Source organism: Eschscholzia californica, unplaced genomic scaffold (genome assembly GCF_041429995.1).
Source record: "Eschscholzia californica isolate CP2 unplaced genomic scaffold, dmEscCali1.0.p SCAF_1, whole genome shotgun sequence".
Classification (NCBI taxonomy): domain Eukaryota; kingdom Viridiplantae; phylum Streptophyta; class Magnoliopsida; order Ranunculales; family Papaveraceae; genus Eschscholzia; species Eschscholzia californica.
In genome coordinates, this window is record NW_028238198.1 from 1,077,252 (window position 1) to 1,096,156 (window position 18,905).

General features: G+C 37.2%; 3 protein-coding genes and 1 long non-coding RNA gene across 5 annotated transcripts; all 4 read left to right on the forward strand.

Moving 5' to 3' along the window:
- Positions 1-3,340: 3,340 nt before the first annotated feature.
- LOC147562952 (spermidine copper dependent amine oxidase 1-like) lies at positions 3,341-9,786 on the forward strand. The gene is made up of 12 exons (XM_086632869.1): positions 3,341-4,035; positions 4,550-4,659; positions 4,758-5,063; positions 5,528-5,640; positions 5,728-6,058; positions 6,160-6,375; positions 6,483-6,719; positions 7,037-7,222; positions 7,604-7,744; positions 7,950-8,218; positions 8,514-8,595; positions 9,343-9,786. Exons 1-12 carry the CDS (start codon positions 3,780-3,782, stop codon positions 9,466-9,468), a joined length of 2,373 nt encoding a protein of 790 aa, XP_086488995.1. The 5' UTR covers positions 3,341-3,779; the 3' UTR covers positions 9,469-9,786.
- Positions 9,787-9,824: 38 nt separating this feature from the next.
- LOC147562953 (uncharacterized) lies at positions 9,825-10,784 on the forward strand. The gene is made up of 2 exons (XR_015223153.1): positions 9,825-9,910; positions 10,441-10,784. It is a non-coding gene; the product is annotated as an uncharacterized LOC147562953 (long non-coding RNA).
- Positions 10,785-11,360: 576 nt separating this feature from the next.
- LOC147562954 (GPI transamidase component family protein / Gaa1-like family protein) lies at positions 11,361-18,630 on the forward strand. 2 transcript variants are annotated; one of them, XM_086632889.1, is made up of 6 exons: positions 11,361-14,264; positions 14,356-14,447; positions 14,694-14,793; positions 15,370-16,198; positions 16,793-16,926; positions 17,536-18,630. In XM_086632889.1, exons 1-6 carry the CDS (start codon positions 14,161-14,163, stop codon positions 18,404-18,406), a joined length of 2,130 nt encoding a protein of 709 aa, XP_086489015.1. In that variant the 5' UTR covers positions 11,361-14,160; the 3' UTR covers positions 18,407-18,630. The 2 variants fall into 2 exon arrangements, with proteins under 2 accessions (XP_086489015.1, XP_086489025.1); XM_086632899.1 differs by lacking the exons at positions 11,361-14,264; positions 14,356-14,447 and having other exon boundaries at positions 14,695-14,793; positions 15,353-16,198.
- LOC147562955 (uncharacterized) lies at positions 11,416-13,251 on the forward strand. Its single transcript, XM_086654308.1, has one exon. The coding sequence runs from the start codon at positions 11,416-11,418 to the stop codon at positions 13,249-13,251; it is 1,836 nt and encodes a 611-aa protein (XP_086510434.1).
- Positions 18,631-18,905: the final 275 nt, after the last annotated feature.

Below are 18,905 nucleotides of genomic sequence, written 5' to 3' on the forward strand. Positions count from 1 at the left end.
TTTTAAGTTGAGTAACTGTGACGAAATCCTATTCATTAATTTCTTATAATTGATAAGAAAACAGAAAAATAAAAGTAAATGAAAAAAGAGGCCATGCTTATCAAACAAAAATATGATATGCTTAGTTCAAGCTCCACTGAGATGGGCAAAGTCAAAACAAAAATGGCCACCACAGTTTCCAACAAGTAGATGGTTTAGTCAATTAACTACACTCATATAATAGTAGTGTCCCATTTCAGCTAAACTGGAAAACATATTAAAAAGTCCGATACGACAAAAGACGTTATATTTTCTATCATCATACCGTTATTGTTAAAAAATAATGTAATTATATAACAATGAAAAACTGTTCAAATAATTGATATGACAAAGAAATGAAGTTGACTATATTTAATTAGACAATTCGAAGTCCAATAAGTTAGACACGCTGGATCCAACCACTTATACAAAAAAAACAAAGACGAACTTATCGCACTACTTATTTTTTAATTAGTGGCATGAGCTTGTGAGGATCTTTGAAAAGAAAATCCTAATTAGTGACACCAAATAATGCAAAAAACGAAATGTTTTTTTCTTTTTTAGGTTCGAGCCATTTCTGATACTTTTCGTGTTTCTTATAATAGTAGGTTGTTAGTTTTCTGAGCTAACTATCTATCGCCTTGGCCGTACCAAATGAAAGTATTCTATTTCTTCCGAAGAGAAAAGAGTATTGCGAATACTTTTTTACTTTATGTTCAAAATGACTCTATTAACTTTTCATTCAGGTCTTTCAACAGACTTTTTTTTTTTATTTTTTTGAAGCAGGACGTTTGAGTGGGAGATTAAGGCATAAAAATTGTATTTTCAACAAAAGAAAAAAAGGCATAAAAATTGTTTATACTTTTCATAAATCCCAAATCCTAACGTGATCCACTTGTTTAGAATATTCTTATTCTATACATTTACTTTTATTATTTAACACTTCTACTGGACCTGCCACCCCAAATCAAGACACTTCGTATAGGAGTTGGAAAAGGGTGTCACAAGTACCAACCTAGTATTGAGAAACAATGTGCCATATTACTAATGCAGATCCTGGTGGTTCGAAAAAAGAAAATCAAACAAGATAATATTCGAAAGTTCTCCATTTGTCTCCATTTCAGTAGCTAGTTAGCTACCATAATACTAATGCAGATCCCCATGGTTCGAAAAAAATCAGAAAAGGTATTATTCGAAAGTTCTGAGTTAGTCTCTTTCTTAGCAGTTGAGATCCGCCGTGGCCTAAACAACCAGAATTATTCAAAGATTTAATCCGAATTCTAGTATGCAGGGTGGATCCAGCGGAGTTGTCTCGTGGGAATTTGACAACTTCCAATTTATGTTGTGGCATTTGGATAATATGTTGTTGTCTGCCTGGTGGGATTTTTAGGTTTGCGCCAAAATGATTATCTGTGAAGCCATATAGGCAAAGATGGTGCAAGAGTGGTATGAAACATAAACAAATTGTCAAATCACAAATAAGCCAAACCTTGACAAGTCATAATGGTGGTGCATAATGTCTAGGACTTCAAATTATGTAATTGTGTTCATTACTAAAATATATTATTACGGGTCACCATCGCTAATTTTCTCAGTTGCACGCTCAGTCTACCAGTTCAGTTGTCGAACTCAATATATTTAGCACCAAAGATGATCTAAACTTTTTTTCTACAGTAGAAAAATGGTCGAAACTTGGACGATAGAAAATAGAATGATGACAAATAAAATTGATGAATACGCGACTTAAAAAATACAAACCGTAGACATAACGGATGACACCTTTTTAAGGAAGATTTAAGAATAAAATCCGAGAGCTCTCCATAACTGTTTTTCTGATAAACCGTCCAGAGATCGTCTTTGCTTTTCCGACGAAAGGTCCTCCCTTCGCCGGATTTCCTTTCTTCGTTCTTAATAAAGGTTATTTACTTTGTTGGTCTTTTAGGACCTGTTCTGTTGATATATAGGATCTTTTTGTTGTTTGCGTATTTCTTCAAGATCGAGTGTTTGGTCATGGACATCCGCTGAGAGTTTCTTCAACAACTCACAACTCTCTCAACCGATAAACCGAAACCATTACAACCCAAAGTTCATTCCAAAAAGTTCAACCGGTAAACTATACATAGACATAGTTGTACGGTCAAAATCCTAAGTTACAAGTTCTTTGTTCAAGTTCAAACTCATCATGTTCAAGTAAGGGCAAAAATGATGGAACTCCTAGAGTACTATCCTTCTAGGCTGAAATTGATGGAAATCCTAGAGCAAAAACTTACAGAAACACAAAGGGAAACCGTCGTGGTTAAGCTTCTTCCCAAGTATCAATATGAGTTCAAAGTTGTACTATTTTGGGAGAAGGATAACAGGGCAAAATGGAAATCCTTTCAACCGGATATGTTGATGGAAGACAGCAATCCGTCGGAGGAGCGGCCGACGCGGCCGGAAAGAGAATACCGATCACCCACTCAAACTGACCACGTGGCAGGAGCGGTTACAATCCAGGAAGGTAGTGCTTTACCCACTACATCCACTAATCCGGTACATTCCAGAGTGGTTACAATTCAGGAGCGGTTACGTTCCGGAGCGGCAACAATTCAGTTCGGGTACAATCTAGTTCTGTCTGAGAGAGGCTAAAACTGAAGCCCACAACTTGGCTCAGAAGATGGTTGGAATCATGCCACTTCCCTCCTTGTAGGCACTCATTTGTGAGAGTGTTTCTTTGAAATTTAACTTCTTCATGTAATTCCTTTTGGCTTTGCCACGTCAATTAAGTTAACAGTTTCCAAGAAAGAAAAAAAATGACACATTTTTAAAATGGTCGATGTATTAGTAAAACTTATTGGATTTTGAGTTATACTGGGGAGTGATTTCGATACAAATCTTAAATATCAAACCGTTGATAGGTGTTCATTTATATACTTTGTCCGTGGACCGTGGTGTTAGATAGACTGTAATAACTCTCTGATACATGAAACGTCTGTATCACTAATAATGTAATAGGATACTTTTTTTTTCAGTCATTACCCCACCGCCAAGAGAGATAAAGAGTTACTAATTTTGTGTATTTTATATTCGTTCGATCAATTTGAAAGAAATACATTTTTACTAATATTAGATTTGTAGATTCACATAACACAACATACAATCAAAATGTATAACTTCTCGTGTAATTGATGTCATTGCATGCCTCTTTAGAATGCAAATGGTTTATCTCACCATTTGAAATTCACAATTTGGAATGACATATTTGGATAAAAAAATGTCTATCCCAAAAAGGAAAAGAGATAAGGGGCCATAGATTATATTTTTTTTAAATTTTAGGAAGAAAGAGCACATTTCTTGACAAGTAGAAACTCATATCGAACCCCGCCTCTAATATAATTGGTCAATGTGTCATTTCTCATTCATTTGACTAGTCAATTTGCTTAGTCCCAGTATAAAATCCAAATGCACGTCAGTTCTCTTCTCTCTTATAATCCAGGCCAGCCAGAGTGCTCTCCCTCTTTCTCTCTCTAGATTTCTCTCTCTCTCTCTCTCTAAAAAAACAACGATTCGATCAAATTCTCAAACTTTTACTTGTTCGTTATTCCTCTTATCTGGTTTTAGTTAGGGTTTTTAAAAAACCAGAGACTTCCATTCTGAATAAGTTTTTATAGAGAGAGAGAGAGAGAAGAAGAAGGGAAAGTGAGTTGAGAACTTGCTTGTATGTCAGTAGCTTGCAGTGAGAGTTACTACGGAGAATTCGGTGAGCTCGATAATCCTCTACAATGGCCACAACTTCGGAAAAAACGACTGTTTCTTCTCATCAAACCAAATCTTCTTCTCCATTACGTCGTCAAGCTACTACTGCTAACGAAAGTGATCAGGATTGGATCGTCTCCACCGATGATCGACGCACCGATGGTCATTTCCAGCAGCAGCAGCAGCAGCAGCAAGAGCACAAGACAACGAAGAGAGCTTCTCCTGATTCTATGACGAACTTGATTCGACCTGTTAATTCTCTACCAGATTCTTCTTCCAAAGGTATATGATTACTACTTTTCTGATTATGATTATGAGTTAGAGGCAGATCTTGTGTTAGTGTGTTACGATGTGTCAAAATCTTCCCTGTTACTCGTAATTTCACGGCATGCATTTGGTGTATGTGGTAGTAGTAGATTCTTCAGTTTTAGGTTTAGATTTTGGAGTTATGTATTTACTCAGATCATGAATTAGGAAAATTAAACATCGAAATTGAATTTGTCTAGATTCCAAGATTCTTTTCCTAATTATTTTAATCAGTAAGATTACTTTTTTCCTAATTTTTTTGGTCAATCTTGCATCTTTATCTGCTTTTGAAGATCAGTTATTGGTTGATAGCAATTGCTGATGCCTTGAGCAATTTCGTTTCCAACAAGCAGTGAATTGTGAGCTCATGTATTATTCGTTTTGATGGAATAAGCTTCTGTACTTATTTTAATGGTTTCTTATTACGAGTCGCTTGATCTTTATTATTGGTCTGTGCTAATTCTTGATTTTTCCCTATGTTTGTGGGCAGGGATCCCAATTATGCTGAGGGCTCAAAGTAGCCATCCTTTAGATCCTTTATCAGCTGCTGAAATTTCAGTTGCAGTGGCGACCGTCAGAGCTGCTGGAGCCACCCCAGAGGTTGTAAAGTTACATTTTGCTATTCTACTTAGTCCCACACTGATATTCACGCCTGTGCTTTCATAAGAATAAACAATTTACTAGTTTCCCTTTTACAGGTGAGAGATAGTATGAGATTTGTTGAAGTCGTCTTGTTGGAGCCAGATAAAAATGTTGTCGCTTTGGCAGATGCGTATTTCTTCCCCCCTTTTCAGCCATCATTACTTCCTAAATCAAAAGGTGGTGCTTTTATTCCTAGTAAGCTAACCCCAAGAAGAGCTCGACTTATTGTATATAATAAACGTTCGAACGAGACCAGCATCTGGATTGTTGAACTAACTGAAGTACATGCTGCAACTCGAGGCGGCCATCATAGGGGAAAAGTCATTTCATCAGAAGTTGTACCAGATGTTCAGCCCCCAATGGTATACTCATATAACTTACTATGATTCACTAAACCTATTTCTGATGAAGTAAATTGTTGAACCTGGACTAGATCTTTGGTGGAAATGTACTCTCTTTAAATTCAAAACACTGAATATCTAGAGTACAATTCTGAATTTCTGTATACCATATTACATTTGCCCCCTTCTTGATTATCAGGTTACAGCTACTGCTTTATCTAATATAGAACGTATACTTTTTGGTTTGACAACATTAATAGGTTCTTCAGATTTTCTGTCATGCACTCACCAAAATTGATCTTATTGAGAAATTGGCGTCTTACTCCATTTGTTCAAAAGTGTAATTGAAAAATGGCGTGAGAAATACTTTGGTCCACCTTAGGTCCTACGGCAACTAATATTATTCAAATTTCGCGACAAAAACCCCCACTAGATAAATTTATGCAGAAGTTTATTCCTAATCTTTCTATTTTTTTCTATTGTAGGATGCTGAGGAATATGCTGAATGTGAAGCTATTGTTAAAGACTTCCCCCCGTTCCAGGAAGCAATGAAGAAGAGAGGAATTGAGGATATGGATCTTGTGATGGTAGATCCCTGGTTAGTTATTTCTGGACCTCATTGACTTTCCATCCAATTCATGATGATGTATTGCTAACTAAGGCCTTGCCAAAAAACTTTTCACAGGTGTGTTGGTTACTACAGTGATGTTGATGCTCCTAACCGGAGACTTGCTAGACCACTTATCTTCTGTAGAACTGAGAGTGACTGTCCAATGGAGAATGGTTATGCACGACCAGTGGAAGGCATCTATGTTCTGGTCGATATGCAGAATATGGTGGTAGTTGAATTTGAAGACCGTAAGCTTGTTCCTCTTCCCCCAGCTGATCCTTTGAGAAATTATACAGCGGGTGAAACAAGAGGCGGAGTTGACCGCAGTGATGTAAAACCCCTGCAAATTATTCAGCCCGAAGGACCAAGCTTTCGAGTTAATGGGCACTTTGTACAATGGCAAAAGGTACTCCTAGCTAGTCAAATACTCTTAAGAGTGTTTTGAAAAAGTTTTGTACATTTATTCAGAGTGAAAATATCATTGTCTTATTATTGCCTGGTACCCAGTGGAACTTCCGGATTGGTTTCACCCCTAGAGAGGGTTTGGTTATTCACTCCGTTGCATATATTGATGGTAGTCGGGGCAGGAGATCTGTAGCCAACAGACTGAGTTTCGTCGAGATGGTTGTGCCCTACGGAGATCCAAATGAACCACATTACAGGAAAAATGCATTTGATGCAGGAGAAGATGGCCTGGGTAAAAATGCACATTCTCTTAAAAAGGTCGAGTTAACTTTCCTGTTCTTGGTTTTATTTCTACTGGAGTACTTCATCTCCTTTCAATTAGTTTATTGTTAAAATAGAAGTCTAAATTGGATTTAGCATTGCAGGGGTGTGATTGTTTAGGCTACATCAAATACTTCGATGCACATTTCACAAACTTCACCGGAGGAGTTGAAACGATTGAAAACTGTGTTTGTTTGCACGAAGAGGACCACGGTATCTTATGGAAGCATCAAGACTGGAGGACTGGCTTAGCAGAAGTTAGACGGTCTAGACGGCTCACAGTCTCTTTCGTCTGTACTGTGGCTAATTATGAGTATGGGTTCTTTTGGCATTTTTATCAGGCAAGTTACTATTTAAGTTGTTCCAGTTCAATAGGGAAATCGGAAACTCTGATTTTTCTCGTTACTAAATATATGAAAGATTTTTGGTCTGGTTAGGAAACATTGAATTGGTAACTCCCTTTCGGAATGCACCGTGGTGTACTGTCGAACATTGGCTGTCGACTTGTCGTTGGTTAACTTTTTGTGCTTCTATTTTTTGTGCTTCCTTCCGTGCCCACTGAATAGCTGCTGATTGATTAGCGTCATCTCTACTTGTTTGTACTATGTGCTACATAAACTTTGTAGATACTCATAAAGTTTCTCGCCATTTATTACAGGATGGAAAAATAGAAGCTGAGGTTAAACTAACAGGAATCCTCAGCTTAGGTGCATTACAACCAGGTGAAACCAGAAAATATGGTACAACAATAGCTCCAGGATTATATGCACCAGTACATCAACATTTCTTTGTCGCTAGAATGGACATGGCTGTCGATTGTAAACCTGGAGAAGCATTTAATCAGGTGTTTTGATGACCAATGGGACTTTTGTTAATACATTTTTACTTCAATTTTAGAGCCTAAAAGTGAGATCTTTTGAGAAACAATATACATAATGCACAACTTTGCTGTGTCCGTGTTGCTTTTCTGTTTCTCATTCTTCTCTCTTCCCTTCATATTGCTTGGTCAACCACAGGACTGTAAGACCTATTTTCAGCTTTAGATGCTTTGGGATATCATATCTTTAAAGATTTTTCTCGGTAGTATTTTGCATGAACTGTGGACTGTCTTTTTTCCTGTTTGATGAAAGTTAATTAAAATGATAGCAAAGATGACAGTAATCCATTTGGTAAATGTCTAAATGATGACACCTAACGTCTTACGGTGGTACACTTTGTTTTTTAGGTGGTTGAGGTAAATGTTGAAGTTGAGGAACCAGGAAACAATAATGTTCACAACAATGCTTTCTACGCTCAAGAGAATCTGCTAAGATCTGAGTTGCAAGCAATGCGTGATTGTAATCCTTCATCTGCTCGCCATTGGATTGTAAGTCATTCTTAACTTATAAGTAATTAGTGGAGCATCCGGAAACACCTAGGGATTCTTCTTATTTAATAGATGTGGCGTGCCATATTTCTGCCACATGCCACATTGTTCTTTGCAATTTTCTAGGTTAGATATAGAAATATCGTCATCTTTACAAGTTTGAAACAGGATGGTAACTTTTATTTACGATCCTTCCATTTTTCAGATCAAGAATACGAGATCCGTCAATAGAACAGGGCAGTTAACAGGCTATAAGCTAGTGCCTGGTTCAAATTGTTTGCCTCTAGCTGGTTCAGAGGCAAAATTCTTGAGACGAGCTGCTTTCTTAAAGCACAATCTTTGGGTTACACCTTATGCTAAAGGCGAGATGTATCCAGGAGGCGAATTTCCTAACCAGAATCCGCGAGATAGTGAAGGGTTGGCTACATGGGTTAAACAAAATCGCTCTCTTGAAGAAACTAATATTGTTCTATGGTAAGTTGCATGCATTCTCCTTAATTTAAGTTCGGATCAAATCCATATGTACCAGCTTCTTTGTTAAAGACTGCATTATGTTAGGATTAGCACTTCAAAGGATTTACAAATGGCATGGATTTATAATAATATTTCTTTTTAAATTTATCTTCTACTTTGACCGAGTATGTTTCCTTATCCGTGTTGTTTGCATATTTTTCTAATACAATTGAAATCAAGACAAACGATCTCATTTTACGCCTCCTAATTATGTGTTTTTCTTTGACTAATACATCTATTTGTCGATTTGCTGCAGGTATGTCTTTGGTGTTACTCACATTCCTCGATTGGAAGACTGGCCTGTAATGCCGGTGGAACACATTGGTTTTATGCTCATGGTATGTTCCAATATTTGACTTGACCTTGAACTTTTATAATTCAAAACTATGCTAGAATAGTAGAATATAGAAGCTTTCCTATCTGCTAAATTTATTCGTATGACGGATGTCAAAGTTACCTTTTATACAGTTGCTGGTGGTTATCCTAGGGTTAGTACGTGACTTTACACATGTAGACGTTGGATGATTCCAATCTGCTGTTTTAGCCTCTATAGCCCAAGCTCATCCCTTTCTCATCCTTAGTTCTTTGTCTTTTTGTTGCAAAATTCTATCTGATTGATGGCAAAAAGGACATGAAAGGGACCTAACAAAGATGTCAAAAGGCAGACAAACTAGAAACATACAATGAGAAAATTCCAGCTTGCCTAGCTTAGCCAACCAACTTGGTTGCCACCACTTGGCCAGACAACATAAAGGCTTAATTCACCTGGATTTAACTTTACTAAGTTTTATTCAGTTAGGCTTTCAAGATCATTGAGGAATTTAGGTTTGCTCTCATAGTAGGTGGCCTTAGCTGCCCTCACCTGAAAAATGAAACTGACATTTTTGTCAATTACGAAATTAAAAAAGAAGAAGAAAAGAATCAAAGTTGTCGAATTTATTCTTCCACTTGAACTCGAGCTAATCTGAGCTCTAAACTTTTAAACTTTTTTGTGATTGTCTAAAAAAGGTTATGTTTTTGATTCAGTATGTTCTTATTATTAGTTTTGATTGTCTTATCCGAATAACTTTCCGATGTTTTTGCAGCCACATGGGTTCTTCAATTGCTCTCCTGCAGTTGATGTCCCACCTAGTACATGTTCAAGCGAGTCCGACGTCAAAGATAATGCCCCGACCAAGTCTACTCAAAATGGACTCATTTCGAAGCTTTAAGCCCGGGTATCTGGTCGCGCACACACACACACACACACACCTCTCTTTCTAGTTTGTGTTTCTGTTCTCTTCCTATGTTTGCTTGTCGATAATCATAATTCAGTCCACAAGTTCACTGTTATTATGCGTAGAACCGGAAAGTGGAAAGCTTTGAGTTTGATCCTAATATTTGATGTATATTAAAGACCACAACTCATTAGTATTTGCTAGGTGAGGAGTTAAACATCAACTTAGTTTCTTTTTTTTTGTTGCAGAACATCAACTTAGTTGTAAAACATATATATTTGTTCAATATAATATAATGCAAGTTTGTTGTAATCTTATATCCTTTTATGAGACTGACATCTTGATAACAGGTAAGTAGGTTGTCTTAACAAAATTGACGCCTAAAATAAATCGTGCGAAAGTTTGAGAAGAAAAGTGGTCTCGAATCTTGGATTGGGTAATTTTCTTTTTTACTACTATTTAGTAGAGATTTGAGCATAAAAAAAAAAGTCAATTTTATTGATGTACAAGTAAAACATGAAAGAGTTTAACAAAAGGAAAACATAAAAGAGACATAAAATATAGGAAACAGTCGTTTGAGCTCAAAATAGATGTCTTTATTCCTGTCTTTTTCTCTAGTGTATTAACTTTCGCCCACCTAGGTAGGCTCACGTTTGGCTGATGATGGGAAGGGAGTGAATAACTCATTACTGATATGACAAAGCTGGTCGAGTTCCATACTTTTCTATTAGAGATAGATCAGATTTGGGATTTCATCGATAAGAAAAAACACTAATTAGTGCTATATTTTTTGTATACAAGTAAAAGAGTAATTATCTGTGACCAGCGAATAGTTTCACAGCTCGAACTAATCAGGTCTCTAAACCTTAAAAACTTCAATTTATGTTTGTGATTCAATAAATTGTTATTAATAGTTTTAAATTGCCGTATCTGAATAACTTTTCAAATTCTTTTGCAACCACATAGGTTTTTCAACTGTAACTAATAGTTTTGAAGGGGCCATTTTCAACCAAGTCCACTCAATATGGACTCATTTTGAAGCTTCAAGCCAGAATATCTAGATTGACTGTGTTTCTCTTTCTACTTTGTGTTTTTATTATTTTCTAATTCTTGTTTATCAATAATTAGAGTTAAGTCCATAAGTTCAATGTTATTATGGTGTAGAACCAAAATGTAGTAAACTTTGAGTTTGATCCTAATATTTGTTATATAGCAAAGACTATATCGCATTAGTACATTTGGCAAACATCAATTTAGTTGTATAATATATTTCTCCATTATAATTTAATGCAATTTCTTTATGTTTTCTATAATGATATTAACATCTTGATAATAGCTAATGAGGTTGTGTAACTGTGTTTACGAGAATTATCGCTTAATTATATCTTTACGGAAAGCATATTAAATCTTATGTAAGTTAAAAAAGAAAACTTTAATCATAAAAATGTTATCATCTGTCTGCTTACATGTATATGATCTAAAATATGTGTTTCGTTATAGTCGTGATTTACGGTAACAGAAACAAGGGCCAAGCGAGAATGTTAGACAACGTTTGACGTCAAGTAGGTGAGTTGGTCACATCTTGGGGGGTAAATGAGAATGATCTTAACTAAACTACTTTACCTCCCTGCACTTTTCCCGCTAAATCTTGGCATTCTTTTTACCTGACGTGTCAAACCTTTATTGGCTGTAAGAACACGTGGTTACTTTCAAATGTACATGTCAGCACATAAGTTAGACGTTGAGTTCTTCTCTGTTCTGTCAGTGTAGGTAACTAGCTAGTAAGACGAAAAAGGAAGAAAAGTAAAACAGAGCATGGACAAATAAAAGTAAAACAGAGCATGAAGCAGAGTATTATTAAACCCTAGACAGATTGAAAGAAGAGTGAGAAGAAAACAGAACCATTTTTAGAGAGAGAAAGAACTCTTACTCTCAGTAGTAATGGCAGAAAAGGAAGAGAAGAAATTACTAGAGAAGATTAACGAATCACTCTTAGTAACAGAAAGAATAAGAAAATCAATAGAAGAAGTAGATGAATTCAAGTCCGAGTGCTCCGAAATCGACAAACAAGTTGATTCTCTCTCTATTTCGCTCTGTTTAGTAAGAAATCTCATTACTAATAAAACTCGAACAATCTACATATGCCCTATTTGTCGTATGATGTATAAAGTTACTTCTAATCTTGAAGAAACCCTAACCTTAGTTTCTAAATGTAAAAGAAAAGGTATTTTGGATCTTTTGGTGAAAATCACGATTAATTTTGCTAGTTTCAGGAAAACCATTGATCTTCTTGAATCATCAATTGGTGATTTGAAGTGGGTAATTAGTATTAGTACTGATTATTCTTTTTATAATTCTTCAACTGACCTAACTTTGATTCTACCCCCAATTGCTAAACATGAACCAGTTCTTGCTTGGGTTTGGAAAAATATAGCTTCAACTCAAATGGGTACTCTTCGAAATCGTATAGAAGGTGCTAAAGGATTGAACTTTCTTGCTCTTGATAGTGATTTGAGCAAGAAACTTATAATCGAAGAAGGTGGAGTTCAAGCATTACTCAAGTTATTGAAAGATGGAGTTTCCTCTGAATCTCAGATTGTTGCTGCTACTGTTTTATCTAATTTAGCTTCTAATCGAAATGGGGTTCTTCAAATTGTGGCCGATCTTGGTGTTCCTATAATTGTTCATGTATTGTCTAATTCTTCTGTGAATGTTCAGATTAGTATTGCTAATTTAGTTTCAAGAATGGTTGAAACCGATCCGGCTATTCAAGAGGAGTTTGCCAGAGAGGAGGTAATTGAACTTCTTGTATCTTACCTCACTTTCGATACTTTCTGGATCGAACCCAAAGTTCAGAAATCTCAATTAGGAAAAACCCTAAGGTCTTTTCGGTCCGTGGTTCAAAAGGAAATGGGTATAAAGAATCCGTCTAGTTATTGTTCTTCTTCTTCTTTTTGTGTGCATTTCGATGGTATTAATCGTAGTGGAAATCACAGGAAAGAAAGAAATAATGAAACGCCCGAAGTGAAATTGAAGCTTAAGGTTCAATGTGCTGAAGCATTAATGGTGTTATCGAAAGGGAGTGTTTCTAACAGTAAGAGGATTACTGAGACAATAGGTCTTCTTTGTTTAGCCAAAATGATTGAGAAAGAAACAGGGGAATTGCAGTTCAAATGCTTGATGACAATAACGGAGATAGCTGCAATTGCAGAATTTAACCCAGAACTAAGACGGGCAGCTTTTAAGACTAGTTCTCCTACTGGAATGGCAATTGTCGAACAACTTATTCGAGTAATTCAAGTTGAAACCCCATCTTTGCAAATTCTTGCTATAAAAGCAATTGGATCATTAGCTCGAATATTTACAGCGAAAAGCACAAGAGTCGTAGGCTCCGTTGTTCTTCAGCTCGGTCACAAAAACAAAGATGTGGCAAAAGAAGCTACAATTACCTTGGTGAAGTTTGCTTGTTTTGAGAATTTTCTCTGTCTTGAGCATTCGAAGATGGTTATCGAGTTTGATGGAATAAACCCTTTGATGAGACTTCTGAAGGTGGATGATAAGGAACAAATGAGTCATGGGTTAATTCTTCTTTGCTACTTGGCTTTACAAGGTGGGCATAGTGATGGTTTGAAAAGGGTAAGGTTCACTCTTGAGGGTGCAGCTGGTTCTCTAATGGCTCAACATCCGCCTTTAAGTGAGCTAATTCCCAAAGCCATCTCTCACCTTGAGCTCTACTCAGCTAGAATTCCTCCTCAGAGACCGCCTTATCCTCCGTGACTGTGAGTTCAACAACTAAGGCGAACGAACGACATGAAGCATTATTCGTTGTTTGTTCACCAAATCGCTTGACTTGTTAATATAGTTTCCAACCCTTTTCCCTTTGTTCTTTTGGCATATACGACCTTTCTTCCATTTCTTTATGCATAATACACGTCTTATTTCAAAACTCATAAGAGCTGAATTAAAGTTGCTAAAAATTGAACCTTCCATTTCTAAATATGATTGTTACATCAGTACTCGTATTTGATTAAAAATTTATTGTTCTCAAATTGCTCGAATTTTCGTAACTATGTTTGAAGATAATTGTTTGAACTTCCTAGTAAGTGCGTACCAATGGCAAAAAACGTCAAAGAAGCATCATAGAAAGTGAAGGAGAAGTGTGGCAAAAAGTGACAGAGAAGCGTCACAAGAGTTACGGAGAAGCATCACTGAAGTGCAAACAATGACAACAAAAAAGTGTGGTATGAGGTGTCGACAAACATCACAAAATTTATCGACAAAAGACAGACGACAATGTGTCACAAAAAGGTGATAGTTAGGTTTGCGAAAGGGCGAGTACTACCAAGTGTTACAAAGGTGACGGCAAAGTGGCCCAAAAAAGGTCACAATCGAGGGTCGAAGCATCATTTAAAAAGGTGATTAGGTAGCGTCACAAAACGTGACAACCGCACGGAACGGTGACAACACAGCATCAAGAAAAGTGGAAATTCTCCTTGAGCTCTCTGCGACGGTTCTAGTGCAAAATGTGTGACGTTCTTGTGAAATGAAGAGCAAATTGGGGGTATTTTCAGGCTAGCCACCATCTGACCTTCCTAATAGTATCTCCGATCAAACACTCTCTCTCTCTCTCTAGAATCTCTCTCTCTCTCAGCTGGAATTTGTTGAAATCTTCTCCAGCGGCTAACCATGGCGGAAGCCACTACTGATGTAGATCCTGAAATCCCGAAACCTAAACCACGACCCATCGTCCGTATCGGAAGCTTTCTCATCTCTCACAGTTCCTTCGTTAGGTACTTACTTACTCTCTCTCTCTCTCTCTCTCTCTCTAAATTGATCTGGTCTAGTAAAAAGCTCTACTGATCTGCTGAATTGGTGGTTCAGTGGTGTATGTGTAATTGCAGGAATAGTGGGTCTATTTCTCCTACCTTTGCTGGCTAAAACTACTTATATCTCTGAGAATGCTCTCATGCCAGGTCTTTATACTACTTCCTCTTCCTTGCAGATATTATTTCCTTGATTCATATCAAACAAGTCTATAGATTTCTCAGTGGGTATTCGCCAAAATAGAGATTAATTGATGAAATTGATAGTTGGTACTGCTGTTTCACTTGTGTCCTTGTTGTTTTTCCATGTACCCATTTTAGGATTCATTGGGGAAAACTTAAATTGTCTAGTATCTCTATGCCTGTGTGACTAGTAACTAAATTGTTGTTTAATAGGTTCTGCCAATCCCATGTTTTCTCGTCATGAAACCGTCGAAGCAAACCAATTGATTAAGGAAATAATGGACTTGGCTGTAAGACATGAAGTAGCTGGAATGTAAGTACCATTTCCATTTAGAAATGTAGTTTTTTTTATTGTGTATTGCTTGTTTCGGCCGCACTTTTGTTATGTAATTTACTCTTCTTGTGGCATGAGGTTGTGAAAAAAATGAGTTGCTTGATTTGGATGAGATTGGAATTGGATGTGAGGTCCCCTAGAATGAGTGAATCCATTTGAATTCAGTGGCTTAAAGATCGGTTTACAATTTTGTATGTTCTATGCGTGAAAATATAGCTCTACAACTTCAATTAGCATTTTGATTTGCTATTCTGTCATCTATGACATAGCAGTAGAAACCTTACATAACAATATAAAGTTGAAGGAGGCTACCAAATTATGATTCATATCGTGAACACTCAACACCAAATAGAGTAATGTTTTCGTTAATGATGAGATGATCGCTCTTAGGTTTATGACTGAGTGGTTTACTAGTTTTCTTTTTTGCTGTTAGAAGCATTTTTCCTGTTCGAATGTTTTCTTTTTTCCTTGTTAATTCTTTGTTTAGATTTAAATACCCTTCAATTTTGGCTCAATATAGTTATATTGTGTGTCTTAGTTCTTGTACTGATACAGAGAAATTCCGGGACTACTAGCAGAACGCATGGCACAGTCAGGCGCTGAAGTTTATCAACACAAATTCCATGCCAAGGCGAATCAGTTTCGCCCACTTCACTTTTTCTCTGATATTCCTTATTCGGGGTCGATGCTAGGGAATGGTAGTGCCTTGTACGGCATCAACACAGTTGGTATTGTGCGAGCTCCACGTGGTGATGGAAAAGAAGCAATTGTGCTCGTGACCCCTTACAATTCAACGAAGGTTGACCCAAGTGAGGCTCTGTCGTTGGGCCTGGCGTACTCGGTACTTTCTCTACTAAGTCGAGTAAGTTGGCTAGCAAAGGATATTGTTTGGCTGGCTGCAGATTCACGATACGGGGAGTTTACTTCTGTTTCTGCTTGGCTTCGGGATTATCATGCTCCTGTATTTACAGGATCAGACATGTCTTTTGGAAATGAAGCTAATCCAAGCACATGGGCAGGAAACACTGACGTGTTCAGACGTGCAGGTACTATGGCTGCTGCCCTTGTATTTAAGGTCGTGGATAAACACGAAGATTTTGAGAAGGATACTCTTAGTATATACGCTGAGGCATCTAACGGGCAGATGCCAAACCTGGACCTTATCAATATTGTGCATTATTTGGCAGTACATAGGCAAGGTTTTCGTGTGAAGGTAGAGAAATTATATTCTTTACTTAACTCTGCATGGCTCCAGGTTATGGGTCAGATACTTGAGTCACTCAGCGATGTGGCTAGAAGCTTAAATCCTCAGTGGAAATTTGGAATTTCCGTCCCAGAGTATGTGGATGGCACTGCTACACTCGCCAGTTCGTTATATTATCAAGTAAGTAGAGCTCTTAGCTGGTTTCCGAAATATAATCTATGTATCATGAGCGTGTAATTATTTTAATAATAGCTCCTCTAACCTGTTGTTATCGTTTTCGTTTAATGTATGAGTAGTGACCGAATGTTTGTTGACAAGAGAAAGAACTAAAAAAGGAAAAGAAATACCTCAAAAAGAGGAAACCAGATGGCTTTACATATGCTTACCGTGCTGCTATATGGTAACATGCATCCAAAATTTTGGTGATATAAAAAATTAAAAAAATGTGTTTACCCGTTTCTTGCCACTGGTAGAGTCAACTAAAAGACTTAAAGAGAAAAGATTTTTGTCACATTAATTCAGATTCAATTAAGTACGAAGATCCGACATTGTTAGATTTGCAGAAAAGTGCAACTGAGTAGATGTTCATATACTGGTAAATATCTGCATGTGTCCTTAGCAGAAATCTGAATGCATTAGATGGTGGACTCTGGTCAGCGACAAGCTACTTTATTTCCTCACCTGTGAAATGTTTTGTTTTGAGATTCATATAGCACTTCACATAAAAAAGACACTTTGGACATGCATGGTGATTTTATCTGTTTTTCTTGGTAGGCTCTAGGGGTGCCCACAGGCTCACATGGTGCCTTTCGAGATTATCAAGTTGATGCAATTACTATGGAAATTTCACCCAGAAGTTTTCTCAATAATGAGGCCAGGCGGTCTGAGTTTCTTCTGCGTAGTGGGAGGTCAGTGCTCATTTACCTGTTCAATTCCCCTTCTGATGTATCTTATTACATAAGCAGTTGTCGGTGTTCTCATTTATTTTATTCAGTTATTTAAGAAACGTAGTTAAAGTGCTAGACACATTGATGTTTGTTATCTTTCTAGACCGGTGGAAGACAAACATATGGAAACTATTGGTAGGGTAAAACAAGATGGAAATAAATAGAGCAAATAAGTTCAAAAGTTTTACAAAATTGACTTCTGAACTAATTAGGTTTTCTGATCTATTTTCAAACTGGATGGTGAATGAATAATTTATTGTAAATAATTAGCGTAATACGAGCGATAGGTAGCTGCAAAACCGCCATCTGATATGTTCATAATAATAAACGAGGAGTAAATTTCAACAAATATAATGCTTATCAAACTAATGCACGAAGCATCAGGGAAGTTTGACCAACCTTTAGAATCATTTTTAGCCATTCAAATCTTCGCCAGATTTTGTTTATCATTTCACATTTTCTCTACTAGCCCTACTCTTTATTAGTTCATTTGAATCATTGATTTAAACCATAGGGTCTTTAACTCTTGGACGGTCTATTTTGCTCAAGATGTTTTAATTTTGTATGCAGGTTAATAGAAGGTGTAGTCCGATCAGTAAACAACCTTCTCGAAAAGTTTCACCAATCCTTTTTTCTCTATCTCTTGACAGGTCCTAGTAAGTTTGTCTCGGTGGGAGTGTATATGATTGCCTTTATGCTTCTTCTTGTACCACTTCCAATATCTGCAGCCGCTCTCTACTCTCGTGCAAATAAACCACACTCTAGCTCAATAAGAGACAGCCAAATAACCACTCCTGCATCTTCCAACAATTCGGGTGTGGCCCTGAAATCATGGAAATGGCTTCATGCTGCAAAAGTCGTGTTTATAGTAAATCTATGGAGTGTTACCGTTTCCTTACTTCCGTTTCTAATCACTCAATTTATTGAGACAACTCCTGCAACCGCCGTTTGTACCTGGGCCTCATCCTCCATTGTGATCCTTCTTATCCTCTACTCTCATTTGGGTTCCCCTTATTCATTTTCCACTGATCCTCTATCTCAAACCAATGAATGGGCTAACCTAAAAGCAGTTATGATCGCGTTTGCTTCAATCGGTCTTGGTCTAATGTCAATTATCAACTATGCAACAGCTCAACTCGGAGCTATATTGATGGTACCCATGTGTTTGATCGTTCATCCGTTAGGTGTTACCCGTAAAGCTGGAAGCTTACGAGCAATCACCTTGACCGTCATCAACTTAGTGCTTGCAGTTATCGGGTTCCCTCCGGCGGCTTTCCTCCTGTTGAAAGGCTGGTCAGAAGGGTTTGGTGGGTTGAATGTGGGCGATTTCTGGAGCTGGGCAGAATCTCTATGGGCTTGGAACAGTGCCACTTACCTCTATTTGGTTCTTATTCATTTTCCTTGTTGGGTTTTATGCATACACATTTTACTGCATCCATGATTTACTGTTAATGATTTCCTAGAGAAAATTTAACTTCACTAGGGTTTCGATTGGTTATCGCCATCTTATATCAAGCAAGTAAAAATGAAGGCCTTGCTGGTTTTGCGACATTCATGTTGTGGTTGGTAGGTTAGAAAAGCTCATTTGTAACCTCTGTTTTGTTTCTTATTCAGTCATTTGTGTACTTATAAACAAGGTAATTAGGAAGTGTTGATGGATTATCACGTCTCAAATGTTCAAACATAACAACAACTTGTTTGAAGTCCTTCTGCTCCACTCTTGTTTTATATGCAGCTAAAATGCCCCACTGCTACAATGAGCGGCCGCAGCTAAAATGAAGACTGCTAAAATGCACCCAATTGAAAATGCGCCAAAGCACGCTTCGCAATTTTACCAATTGTGCATCTAATTGGCCTTGCTAAAACGCGCACACTAGTACACTAAAATGCTTAGACTACTTGCTAAATTGCGCCGACGATGAAATGCGCCAACCTAAATT

What these genes read in the sequence shown, in the direction of transcription:
- LOC147562952 (XM_086632869.1), top strand. Translation starts at nt 3,780, where the DNA reads ATGGCCACAACTTCGGAAAAAACGACTGTTTCTTCTCATCAAACCAAA. An exon ending in ACTTTGTACAATGGCAAAAG is followed by an intron (nt 6,059 to 6,159) that starts GTACTCCTAGCT and finishes CCTGGTACCCAG; the next exon opens with TGGAACTTCCGGATTGGTTT. An exon ending in ATGCACATTCTCTTAAAAAG is followed by an intron (nt 6,376 to 6,482) that starts GTCGAGTTAACT and finishes TTAGCATTGCAG; the next exon opens with GGGTGTGATTGTTTAGGCTA.
- LOC147562955 (XM_086654308.1), top strand. Translation starts at nt 11,416, where the DNA reads ATGGCAGAAAAGGAAGAGAAGAAATTACTAGAGAAGATTAACGAATCA.
- LOC147562954 (XM_086632889.1), top strand. Translation starts at nt 14,161, where the DNA reads ATGGCGGAAGCCACTACTGATGTAGATCCTGAAATCCCGAAACCTAAA. An exon ending in TGAGAATGCTCTCATGCCAG is followed by an intron (nt 14,448 to 14,693) that starts GTCTTTATACTA and finishes GTTGTTTAATAG; the next exon opens with GTTCTGCCAATCCCATGTTT. An exon ending in AGACATGAAGTAGCTGGAAT is followed by an intron (nt 14,794 to 15,369) that starts GTAAGTACCATT and finishes GTACTGATACAG; the next exon opens with AGAAATTCCGGGACTACTAG.